The sequence below is a fragment of the Photinus pyralis genome, unplaced genomic scaffold, assembly GCF_008802855.1.
Source record: "Photinus pyralis isolate 1611_PpyrPB1 unplaced genomic scaffold, Ppyr1.3 Ppyr1.4_LG9, whole genome shotgun sequence".
Lineage (NCBI taxonomy): Eukaryota > Metazoa > Arthropoda > Insecta > Coleoptera > Lampyridae > Photinus > Photinus pyralis.
This window is the reverse complement of record NW_022170878.1, coordinates 18,676,299-18,688,795: the sequence shown is the minus strand read 5'-3', so window position 1 is coordinate 18,688,795 and position 12,497 is coordinate 18,676,299. Positions and strand designations below refer to the sequence as shown.

General features: G+C 43.5%; 1 protein-coding gene across 1 annotated transcript in view; it reads left to right on the top strand.

The window, feature by feature from the left end:
- The first annotated feature begins 309 nt into the window (after positions 1-309).
- The window catches only part of LOC116180049 (cubilin homolog), a 31,597-nt gene continuing 19,409 nt past the window's right edge, over positions 310-12,497 (top strand). The window contains exons 1-23 of the mRNA XM_031499876.1: positions 310-416; positions 464-593; positions 640-813; positions 1,325-1,498; positions 1,547-1,650; positions 1,699-1,843; positions 1,891-2,032; positions 2,330-2,430; positions 2,480-2,606; positions 2,656-2,988; positions 3,042-3,398; positions 4,137-4,215; positions 4,269-4,374; positions 4,422-4,584; positions 4,634-4,824; positions 4,871-5,036; positions 5,085-5,266; positions 8,986-9,148; positions 9,199-9,549; positions 9,596-9,782; positions 9,831-9,991; positions 10,219-10,394; positions 10,442-10,598. Coding sequence (XP_031355736.1) covers positions 349-416; positions 464-593; positions 640-813; positions 1,325-1,498; positions 1,547-1,650; positions 1,699-1,843; positions 1,891-2,032; positions 2,330-2,430; positions 2,480-2,606; positions 2,656-2,988; positions 3,042-3,398; positions 4,137-4,215; positions 4,269-4,374; positions 4,422-4,584; positions 4,634-4,824; positions 4,871-5,036; positions 5,085-5,266; positions 8,986-9,148; positions 9,199-9,549; positions 9,596-9,782; positions 9,831-9,991; positions 10,219-10,394; positions 10,442-10,598 — 3,937 coding nt within the window. The 5' untranslated portion in view covers positions 310-348. The remainder of the gene's footprint in view (positions 417-463; positions 594-639; positions 814-1,324; positions 1,499-1,546; positions 1,651-1,698; positions 1,844-1,890; positions 2,033-2,329; positions 2,431-2,479; positions 2,607-2,655; positions 2,989-3,041; positions 3,399-4,136; positions 4,216-4,268; positions 4,375-4,421; positions 4,585-4,633; positions 4,825-4,870; positions 5,037-5,084; positions 5,267-8,985; positions 9,149-9,198; positions 9,550-9,595; positions 9,783-9,830; positions 9,992-10,218; positions 10,395-10,441; positions 10,599-12,497) is intronic.

Sequence of the window (12,497 nt, the reverse complement as noted above, 5' to 3'; positions counted from 1 at the left end):
ACACGATAACTGTCGAACGCTTGGACCGATTTGATTCAAACTTTGCACAGTTGACCTATATACGCCACATGTAGGTAGTAAACCTGGGTCAAATCCAAAGACCCCGAGGTGCTCTGCCGCTTTTTTAGATGCTCTTTAGGAGTTTATTTGGACATATGACAAGACTAGCAATAGCAAATTACAAAATGAGTTTTCGGAATACGTAACAAATTGTAATCATATATCTACAGAAAACGCCCCCTAAACTCCTCCAATTTCAACCTAATCTAATCTGTTGGCCTTCTGGTTATTCGGTAATTTTGCATGCGGTCCAATCCATAAAATGAGTTTGTAGCGATTGCACTCGAAATGGTGACTTTCGCTCTTCTAATTTTTCCATACTTTATAATCGGCGGGGTTTCCGGTTTCGGTTCACAGTAAGTGCAAATGTAACTTTTCAGCGATATTATTAAAATCCTTTAAGACCGAGGATCATTTCCCAAGATGGCAACTTGGTATTCAACTGCGGCGAAAATAAGAATATCCGTTTCGTTACCAAGGGGGAAGGGAGGATTTTCTTGAACGAGGGAGATCTGACCAACGCCGCCGTCATTGTAAATATATTTTTCAGTTTCATCCCCCAAACTTTGAGTTTTGTAGGCGAAGAACGCCTCGGATACGCTGCATCGTATTAATACGGAATATTACGACACGTTCTTTCAAATGAAGAAATTTAATCGCGTCATCGAGGGGCGTCACGGTATCTTACGAAGATTGCAGGCCCTCGAAATGGGAACGGCAGGAGTTAGAAATTCGACTAACGGCACGTCTGTGGTATGTGACTAATTGCAAACTATAATCTCTTCACCCAACAGATGCAGTTAAGCCACTCCCAAAAAAAATTGGGCAATGCAATAACAGGCCCGTTTCACAACCACAAAATTATAAAAACCGGGAAATTTGAAAGCGCATGTCACATTGCATGACTAAGTTACAAAGTGTCATGTTTTGAATATTGACATTACATGTTTACTGACCGAAAACAAATATTCTTGATCAAAATGTTTGCATAAGAAGCAAAAAAGACTATTTTGTTCGTATAAATGAAATTGATAGCAAATTGAGGCAAGGCAAATTCAAAACGCAATGACAAGTTTGACGTTAAGGATGTCAATTCAGATACGGCAAGTAGGTACAATTGGAAGAAAATAGTTGTGTGTTACAGGTTTTGAAAATTTGACCAATTAAAAATGTTCATTTAAATTTACCGGGAATTTTTTGGGAGGAGCTTAACTGCATCTGTTGGGTGAACAGATAATAGTGTATTAGTAACATTTAATTAAAGGGAAGAGGAAGTTTACCAATGATTAACCGACGACTGCGTACCTTACAACGGAAAGTCGGTCGTCTCATACGTTTACTGAGCAAGAACGAGTGCGCAAGTTCTCCATGCGGAAACGGGGGCGTTTGCCAGGATTTATTTAACGGATTTCTTTGCCATTGCCCTGAAGAATGGGAGGTAAGACGTTCGCACTGGTGTCTTTTCGACATTGTGTTTTTTCCCCAGGGAACCACTTGCGAAAAGGACGTGAATGAATGCGCGAAATTTGCCGGAACAGATTTGGGATGCCAAAACGGCGCAACGTGCGTGAACAAACCCGGATCATATGAGTAAGCGTCACCTCTCAGAGCATAGGCTCATGTAACGATTTCTTACAGATGTGTATGCAGTAAAGGGTGGTTTGGAATACACTGCACCCGACAGTCGGCCAGTTGCACGGAAGGTTCAATCGCCGAACTATGCGGTCATGGTACTTGCATTCCTCAAAATACTGGCCTCGGCTACAAGTGCCTATGCGATCAGGTACTACTCCCGAAAGCAATACCAGCTGTCTAATTTACTTTTGTTAGGGGTGGACAACAAATGGCGTCAGTCCCGCTTGCAACACTGACGTGGACGAGTGCAAGTCGAAGATGCCGTATTGTTCTACCAACCCCCTTGTGCCTTGCGTAAATACGCCTGGGTCGTTTACTTGCGGAAATTGCCCGGAAGGTAACTAACTCAATTTCGTGGCCACGGTTTTTAAAATTAATTTGAACTTAATATCGAGCCTAATATATGGCACAATTTTCTATACACAGTTTCTACAAATTAATCATAATGGGCCCTTTCCGGGTTCACGCGCGGCAAACAACTGGCTTTTTAACAGTAGCTTTTTATGGTAAGGAATTATACTGGCGCGCTTAATTAGTTTATCCTTGACCGCGTACGGTTGTTTCTCCCTACTGTAATTTTGCATTTTGTAATGGGATACTGTGTTTTTGGGACATCAATGTGTCTTATTTCCAGGTTACGTGGGAAATGGACATTACTGCACCGACATTGACGAGTGCGCAATCTTCAACGGCGGTTGCAGTGTTAACCCCCTAGTCAAATGCATCAACACACCGGTAAGCTGCGCTCGTTCGGTGCATGTAACTGATCATCTTGGATTTCTAGGGGTCCAGCATGTGTGGTAGTTGCCCCCCGGGTTACATGGGTGACGGTAAATCCTGCTCGTTTCGTGGAATCTGCGGCGTCAACAATGGCGGATGCAACCATCTCGCTCAGTGCAGGGATAACCCTAGTAAGTTGCCACATATTTTAGAATATAGGGGTTAGCTTACTTATTGCAGGTATCAGTCCCACTTACGTAGAATGCATCTGCCCTATGGGTTATTCCGGATCAGGTATAGGGCCCAATGGTTGTATTCACAGCTCGCAAGGCGGCAACCCATGCGAGAGTAACCCTTGTGTCCACGGTACCTGCGTTGTGGACAACAGTTCGAACTCGTACATATGCCAGTGTCATCGCAGATTTACAGGTCGAAATTGTGACATTCAAAAGGACGCGTGCCAGTCGAATCCTTGTCGCAATGGCGGCACCTGTCGTTCGCTATTGAACATTTCATTTAAGTGCATATGTACGTCTTCGTACACCGGAAACTTCTGCGAGTCTGAGAGGCAAGGTAATGATGATACATAGAGCGCACCTTTTGCACTAATTTTGATTTAACGCTAGCATGCGGAGGATTACTGAGAAGCCCATCGGGAAACATCAAATACCCGGCCACTGCCAGTCACGTGTCCGATCCCAAAGTGAATTGCGCCTGGGTGATTCAGACGAACAGAACAAAAGTGCTTAACATAACGTTCACCAAGTTTAACTTGCAAAACTCGGGGACTTGCGTTCACGATTGGTTGCAGATACACGACGGACGTAACACAATAGCACAGTCCCTCGGGCGATTCTGTGGGACAGCGCTTCCGAATGGTGGTGTCATTATGTCAACTCATCATCAGGTTTACCTGTGGTTGAGGATCGATTCGTCTTTTACGGGGACCAGTTTCGAACTCAGCTGGAATTCAACAGATCCAGGTATCGACAAAATTTTGATTACGCGACAATCCGAAAACTACCCCCGGTTTAAACCTTGGCTTAAGATCAATTTTTTTTTCTTGATTTTCAACGCGGCTTAACTGAATTTTGTTTTCATCAACGATTCCGACTCCGACTTACGGTTGACTGTACAACGCGGATGCTATAGTGGCTTCCAGCTTGTTCTCTCGCGCCTTCACGCGTAATTTCCCTGGCTCTCCCCGAACGGAATTGTCTTCAACGCGATCTCTATCGTGATTTGGCGCGTATTCTCTCGCGGACTAATTCCCAACACCTTAGTTTTTTGAAACTACGCCAATCGAACATTGGTATCTATTAATTTCATTTAATTTTTTACTCCCAAGCTGAAAATGATCCCTTCCGACCAATGATATGCTTAGGGAAACCATTGCCTCGGCCGTTGAAAACTGCACACTGGGCGGTCGCACGACCTGATTACGAGTGGATTCAAATCATCAGAAAATGGCACGTATTACCCAATAACTTTCCCTTATCGCCCGCCAGACTGGCGCTAATAACTTTCTCATGCCATTAAATTGCCAGTGACGCATCCGGTAAATGGTCGCCATCTTGGCGTCTAAAAGAAACATCTTTAGGACTGTCCCAGTTAATAATCAAAGTCTGCAATGATTTTTAAGCAATTTGTACTGTACCACCCCCAGCATAAACTCAAATATGCTCGGTTGCCCTTTCACTATAGCAACACTTTAATTTTAGTGTGCGGCGGGGAGGTATCTGTGACATCACATGGAACGCTCCACTCACCCGGCTACCCCGGAAAATACCCACTAAATCGGTAAATCACCTCCACGCCGAGTAAAAAACGCTTACCTACTCTGCAAATTTCAGTGACTGCATCTGGAAGCTGAGCGCAGCCTTGGGTAAACGTATTCAATTCCACTTCTTTACCTTGATGATCGGAAACAGCCTCGACTGTTCCGGAGATTACCTACAAGTAAGTACTTACCATTCAGCCCCCTACACTAACAGTGGTCTGCGCAGTTCTCCGAAGGTTACGGCACATCGGATAGGGTCCTGGCAAAATACTGCAACACCTCCCATCCCGAACCTCTATACTCGGCAGGTCCCGAGGTGGTGATACACTTCCACTCGGACGCGATCAACAATTACCCCGGTTTTCAGATTTCGTACTCGACCATGGAAAGTAGGTGTCTTACACCGCGATGATGCATTGCCTTACGGTGTGCTTTCAGGCTTACCCGGTTGTGGAGGTGTCTTCACGGCTATTACCGGCGAGCTGGGTTCTCCGGTGGAAGACGGTCGTTATCCTCCGGACCTCATCTGCGAGTACAAGATTCAGGTGCCCGAAGATTCCAGGATCAAGATCACATTTTTGCTGTTCGATTTGGAGGACGACAGCAGTTGCAGTTACGACTCTGTTACGGTGAGCAGAAACGCTATGAGGGATTAAACATAATTTAGAGTACCAGGTACATAACGGAGGTAGCTCCAGCGCGCCTCTCGTGAACAGGTATTGCGGCCATAAACTACCCCCGCCATACACGTCGACGGGTAACCAACTGTTTATAATCTTCACGTCGGACTGGGGTAATGCGGACGTCACCGAGCTGGGATTTCGACTGAAATACGAAATCGGTGAGCTAATTGTCCGAGTAATTCGCGAGAAATGACAATGTCCTCTAGTGTGCGGAGGAATTTACACGGACCCGACGGGAGTTATCGAATCTCCAGGATATCCCAACAAATATGGCGAGGACCTGGTGTGCATTTACGAAATCGTACAACCTACAGGAAAGTCCATTCTTTTGACGTTTTTGGACTTCGATATCGAGATAGCGCAAGCGGGTTGTTTTGATGCCTTGGAGGTATGTGATCTGATAACGTCAAATGCGTATGAGAGCAAAACGTTTAATCTGTATATCACTGTCACTGTTATTTTGGGGATTAGAGGGTTGGAAATGGGGAAACTCTGAGTTCAGCCAGCCCGTTCATTGATTTGCAAAGTTGAGTTTTAGGCCGCTACAGTGTGCACTGGAAATGACCCCATGGTTGCTACCAGAATGCTATAGTATTGGGGCCCACCTGCTGTGGATAGACTAAACCCTTGAAAAATTCCACTAATTTCAATATTAGGTATCCCTTGCTGATACTCCTGGTTCGTTCTTTCTCGTGACGTATTCAATTAACTCTCTTCTCAGTATCAATTTATCTAGCTGGTAAAAAGTTCAGCCAGCCCGTGCATTGACTTTTAGGCTGCTACAGTATTTGGGTGTGCACTGGAAATGACCCCGTGGTTGCTACCAGAATGCTATAGTATCGGGGCCCACTTGCTGTGGATAGACTAAACCCTTGAAAAATTCCACTAATTTCAATATTATCCCTTGCTGATACTCCTGGTTCGTTGTAACGTAGAAAAATGTACTGGCGCGCTTAATTAGTATGTCCTTGGTCGAAACACGGTTTTTAAACATTTATGTTACTAAAACGTGCGTATTTGTCGATGGTGTCCATTTCGTCTCGCTGCGCTATAATTCTTTCTCGTGACGTATTCAATTAACTCGCTTCTCAGTATCAATTTATCTAGCTGGTAAAGAGTTCAGCCAGCCCGTGCATTGACTTTTAGGCCGCTACAGTATTTGGGTGTGCACTGTAAATGACCCTGTGGTTGCTACCAGAATGCTATAGTATTGGGGCCCACCTGCTGTGGATAGACTAAACCCTAGAAAAATTCCACTAATTTCAATATTATCCCTTGGTGATACTCCTGGTTCGTTGTAACGTAGAAAAATATACTGGCGCGCATAATTAGTATGTCCTTGGTTGAAACACGGTTTTTTTTAAATTTATGTTACTAAAACGTGCGTATTTCTCGATGGTGTGCGCAATAATTCTTTCTCGTGACGTATTCAATTAACTCGCTTCTCAGTATCAATTTATCTAACTGGTAAAGAGTTCATCCAGCCCGTGCATTGACTTTTAGGCCGCTACAGTATTTGGGTGTGCACTGGAAATGACCCCGTGGTTGCTACCAGAATGCTATAGTATTGGGGCCCACCTGCTGTGGATAGACTATAACCCTTGAAAAATTCAACTAATTTCAATATTATCCCTTGCTGATACTCCTGGTTCGTTGTAACGTAGAAAAATGTACTGGCGCGCTTAATTAGTATGTCCTTCGTCGACATACGGTTTTTAAAATTATGATACTAAAACGTGCGTATTTGTCGATGGTGTCCATTTCGTCTCACTGCGCAATAATTCTTTCTCGTGACGTATTCAATTAACTCGCTTCTCAGTATCAATTTATCTAGCTGGTAAAGAGTTCAGCCAGCCCGTGCATTGACTTTTAGGCCGCTACAGTATTTGGGTGTGCACTGGAAATGACCCGTGGTTGCTACCAGAATGCTATAGTATTGGGGCCCACCTGCTGTGGATAGACTAAACCCTTGAAAAATTCAACTAATTTCAATATTATCCCTTGCTGATACTCCTGGTTCGTTGTAACGTAGAAAAATGTACTGGCGCGCTTAATTAGTATGTCCTTGGTCGAAACACGGTTTTTTAAAATTTATGTTACTAAAACGTGCGTATTTGTCGATGGTGTCCATTTCGTCTCACTGCGCAATAATTCTTTCTCGTGACGTATTCAATTAACTCGCTTCTCAGTATCAATTTATCTAGCTGGTAAAGAGTTCAGCCAGCCCGTGCATTGACTTTTAGGCCGCTACAGTATTTGGGTGTGCACTGTAAATGACCCTGTGGTTGCTACCAGAATGCTATAGTATTGGGGCCCACCTGCTGTGGATAGACTAAACCCTAGAAAAATTCCACTAATTTCAATATTATCCCTTGGTGATACTCCTGGTTCGTTGTAACGTAGAAAAATATACTGGCGCGCATAATTAGTATGTCCTTGGTTGAAACACGGTTTTTTTTAAATTTATGTTACTAAAACGTGCGTATTTCTCGATGGTCGTGCGCAATAATTCTTTCTCGTGTACGTATTCAATTAACTCGCTTCTCAGTATCAATTTATCTACTGGTAAAGAGTTCATCCAGCCCGTGCATTGACTTTTAGGCCGCCGCTGCAGTATTTGGTGTGTGCTTGAAATGACCCCGTGGTTGCTACCAGAATGGTATAGTATTGGGGCCCACCTGCTGTGGATAGACTAAACCCTTGAAAAATTTCACTAATTTCAATATTATCCCTTGCTGATACTCCTGGTTCGTTGTAACGTAGAAAAATGTACTGGCGCGCTTAATTAGTATGTCCTTGGTCGAAACACGGTTTTTAAACATTTATGTTACTAAAACGTGCGTATTTGTCGATGGTGTCCATTTCGTCTCGCTGCGCTATAATTCTTTCTCGTGACGTATTCAATTAACTCGCTTCTCAGTATCAATTTATCTAGCTGGTAAAGAGTTCAGCCAGCCCGTGCATTGACTTTTAGGCCGCTACAGTATTTGGGTGTGCACTGTAAATGACCCTGTGGTTGCTACCAGAATGCTATAGTATTGGGGCCCACCTGCTGTGGATAGACTAAACCCTAGAAAAATTCCACTAATTTCAATATTATCCCTTGGTGATACTCCTGGTTCGTTGTAACGTAGAAAAATATACTGGCGCGCATAATTAGTATGTCCTTGGTTGAAACACGGTTTTTTTTAAATTTATGTTACTAAAACGTGCGTATTTCTCGATGGTGTGCGCAATAATTCTTTCTCGTGACGTATTCAATTAACTCGCTTCTCAGTATCAATTTATCTAACTGGTAAAGAGTTCATCCAGCCCGTGCATTGACTTTTAGGCCGCTACAGTATTTGGGTGTGCACTGGAAATGACCCCGTGGTTGCTACCAGAATGCTATAGTATTGGGGCCCACCTGCTGTGGATAGACTATAACCCTTGAAAAATTCAACTAATTTCAATATTATCCCTTGCTGATACTCCTGGTTCGTTGTAACGTAGAAAAATGTACTGGCGCGCTTAATTAGTATGTCCTTCGTCGACATACGGTGTTTTAAAATTATGATACTAAAACGTGCGTATTTGTCGATGGTGTCCATTTCGTCTCACTGCGCAATAATTCTTTCTCGTGACGTATTCAATTAACTCGCTTCTCAGTATCAATTTATCTAGCTGGTAAAGAGTTCAGCCAGTCCGTGCATTGACTTTTAGGCCGCTACAGTATTTGGGTGTGCACTGTAAATGACCCTGTGGTTGCTACCAGAATGCTATAGTATTGGGGCCCACCTGCTGTGGATAGACTAAACCCTAGAAAAATTCCACTAATTTCAATATTATCCCTTGGTGATACTCCTGGTTCGTTGTAACGTAGAAAAATATACTGGCGCGCATAATTAGTATGCCCTTGGTTGAAACACGGTTTTTTAATATTTATGTTACTAAAACGTGCGTATTTCTCGATGGTGTCCATTTCGTCTCACTGCGCAATAATTCTTTCTCGTGACGTATTCAATTAACTCGCTTCTCAGTATCAATTTATCTAGCTGGTAAAGTTCGCTGAAATATTTGTGCTTAAAAACAAAATCGAGCGGAAAAATTTGTTTTGGTGCTTTCCAGATTCGTGATGGTGACAACGAGAATTCCACGCTAGTCGGAGAGTACTGCGCTAACACGCCACCTGACGTACAGTCAACGTACAATTACCTTTGGTTAAAATTCGAATCCGACTCATCCGTCGGTTCCAAAGGGTTCCAGGCGAACTACTCCACCATAGACGTTGGTAAGCGCCAAAACCCTTCAATGCGATTTAGTCATTTGGAAGATTACTAGGATGCGGAGGAATTGTAAAGGAGCACACTGGAACGATCAAGTCGCCCGAACATCCAATCTCATACCCGTCGGATCAGACCTGCATGTGGGTCATAGTGGCGCCTCAGAACTACGTCGTTCAGTTGTCTTGGTTGCTGTTTTCGCTCGAGGAGAGTGCGACCTGCGGGTTTGATTACGTCGAGGTGTACAACAATCACACAGTGAATGAGCTCGCTGGAAGATACTGCGGAAACAAATTGCCGCCAAATATGATCAGCTCGTCCAATGTCTTAACCATCAAGTTTGTTAGTGATGGGACAATTACCTTCGAGGGCTTTATGGTATCATATGTGTTTGTCGATCAAGAGAATGGTAAGAAATCGACTTGTTCTGCAGTTTTTAGCTTGCCATTTTGCAGCGTGTGGTGGTCGATATTTTGCAAGCAGCGGCGTCATCAGGTCACCGTCTTATCCCAACGATTACCCGGCCAGTCGCGACTGCGAGTGGGTTATCACGGTCGCTGCCGGACAACAAATTCTGCTGAACGTTACCGACTTCGACATGGAGAGTTCCACGAGCTGCAGTTACGATTACTTGGAGATTCGGTGAGTTATTCGCTCGGGGAGATTTCCGTCTGAAACGAAGTTTCGTAGTAATGGTGCGACATCTTCCTCGCCCGTAATCGGAAAGTATTGTGGCAATCAGATCCTAAGGCAGATTCCCTCTCACACCAACAATTTGTACTTACATTTTCATTCGGACATTGCCGATTCACGCAAGGGATTCCAAATTATATGGGAGGGCACAACAACGGGTAAGATTTGATCCAATACCCCCTCCACTTCCAATGAGCCGATTTAGCTAAGACTTTTAGCGTATGTATCTTGAGGCATTTTGCGCTATGTTAACAATCTTGTGTGGGGTGGGGTGGGGAGCGCAAATTTTCTATTGACTTGCGCTGAACTGGCGCATTCCACTAAGGCTTTATTTGGAAGGGAGAGGTGGAAACTTTATTAACCCCTCGACACTTGCACTCAACAGGTTGTGGCGGAACCCTGACGTCGCCCGTGGGCACCATAATGTCACCGAACTACCCCGAGCTGTCCGGCGACGGTGCCGATTGTTTTTGGAAGATCTACGTCAGCGCCGGTTCCCAAGTACAAACCGTCTTCGCCGACCTACAGCTCGAAGAATGCCCGAATGCGAGCTACGTCCAGGTGATGGCGCGCGCGTCGTTCACTTCGGCTCATATCGCCTGTTTTAGATTTTTGACGGACCCAACACTCGCGCAAAGTCGTTAGGTAAACTTTGCAATATTGGCAATCTCCCGTTTATTAGATCGACGACCAACGTGGTGGGTATTTTGTTTCGAGCGTCCGGCAACCAAAAGGCTAGAGGATTTCATTTACAGTACAACTCAGGTATTTTAAAGAACCTAAGTGTTGTCCTACACAGTTATTGAAAGCACTAACAATTTACTTAGTGTTGCTAATTAGTGCATGTGACCTGCTAAAGCCTGACGAACCGCTTCCAAAATATGGGTCGACAGAGACAGAGAGAACTTTGGGGTAAATTAATCTCCATACCATGCAGACGTAAATATCCCCTTTTAAATCGGAAAGGGTTTAAGTTAAAAATTAAAAATACTACAATCTCTCTCTATAGTTTCAGACCAAGGTGATGGTGCAGTGGATGCGTTTACCGGCTGCTATTCAGGAGGTTGTGGGTTCGAATCCCGTTACTGACTACTCTATCTGGGAGTTTGTCAGGGTTTTTTTTTTCTCAAACGTACGTAGCTTCGAACAATGCTAGCTAGACATGTACGAGGCAAATACTGGAGCAGTACTCTTTTCCCTCAGCACCCTAACTCCGTTTGATTGAGAGATTATTTTTGCAGTTTCGCCAATTTAATTGAATTATAACTTCGAAATTAGGATTGATTTTGACCAAGTAGTTAATAAGGAAAACCTTGTGACGTAACTAATGAGGGACCTTGTTTGTGTTGTTTTTTGTCGGACACCCTACGCTATGTGCATAATGATGAAAGGCCTAATTGATTTGTGAGCACGTGCTTTTCTGGGATTTCTGTCTACACTGTCGCAAAAAGGTTTTACACAATGAATAAAGAATATCAGGAAGGAGAATATCAACAATATACGTGCGACCGCGATGGCTTTTGCAAATGGCGGACAGTAGTTTCCTGTTTCAGTGGCGTACCTACCTTACAGTTGTAGAAGGATACAATTATAAAGAATTTTACACGAAAACAATCTAAACCCCCATGTGTCTACTCCGCCTATGACTTTTGTTTAACTAACCTCAAACTACATTCCGATTAAAAATTTGTAAATTTACATGTACTATATAAAAATAATATTGGTATCAATACTTACACATGAAATGTAATTCCGAAACTTTTATTTTTTTCCGTTTTGGAGCAACCACAAGCACAACAACTAACCATTATTTTATGTCACTGCAAAAACCACAACAAAAATGAGTCATTAGTGGCTTTTGCAAATGGCCGACTTCCGTCGCACTCTCTTGTATACAACCCTCCTTCCTGGTATTCTTTATTCATTGGTTTTACAATCTACGGAAATGATAATTGACAGACATTTTCATTACCTAATTAGAGATCGGCTGGTGACCCCTGTATCAGTTAAAGAAAAGAGCATGCGCGATATTGAGTGTCAGTTTTCGTTTTTACGACAGATGGCGATATAGCGTGACCTCACAGCGTTTACGAAAAGTGGTTTCCGGCCTGTATCGCGCAGTTGAGTTAAAGCTGGACTGTAGTGCTAAGGGTCCCTGGTTCGAATCCGAAATCGGACATGGATATTTGTAAATGTATAGTGGGAGAGGGGGGAGGGGGTGGCAGAGCAGCCTTGGCTGAAACCGTTCCGTCTAAAAAAATCAACAATTAACGTCCACCACCAAAAAAGCAACGATTAACGTCTTCCTTGCTATTTAAAACCATTTTCCTTTCTTTTTCTTTTCTTCCTCCCTCCTTAACAAACTAAAGCGTCGTCGCACGCGAAACTACACACATGTGTTAACTCACCTAGCTACAATAGTCGAAAATTTCTAACTTTTTGGGGAAATCGGTGGTTTCTGTTGATCTGTCGTCAATAGCTCCTAAAGTAATAGTTCCTAAAGTTCCCGAAATCTCTACATCCCAAAGTTCCGGAATTTTAGAGAGATGTCTGAATCCAGAACATTATTTGGAGTTCTCGGAGTGCAGTCACTGTTGTTCCATGCACCAAAGATCTACACTAATCGCTTTCGATGATAGTGCCAACCTCACACCACTAAATTGA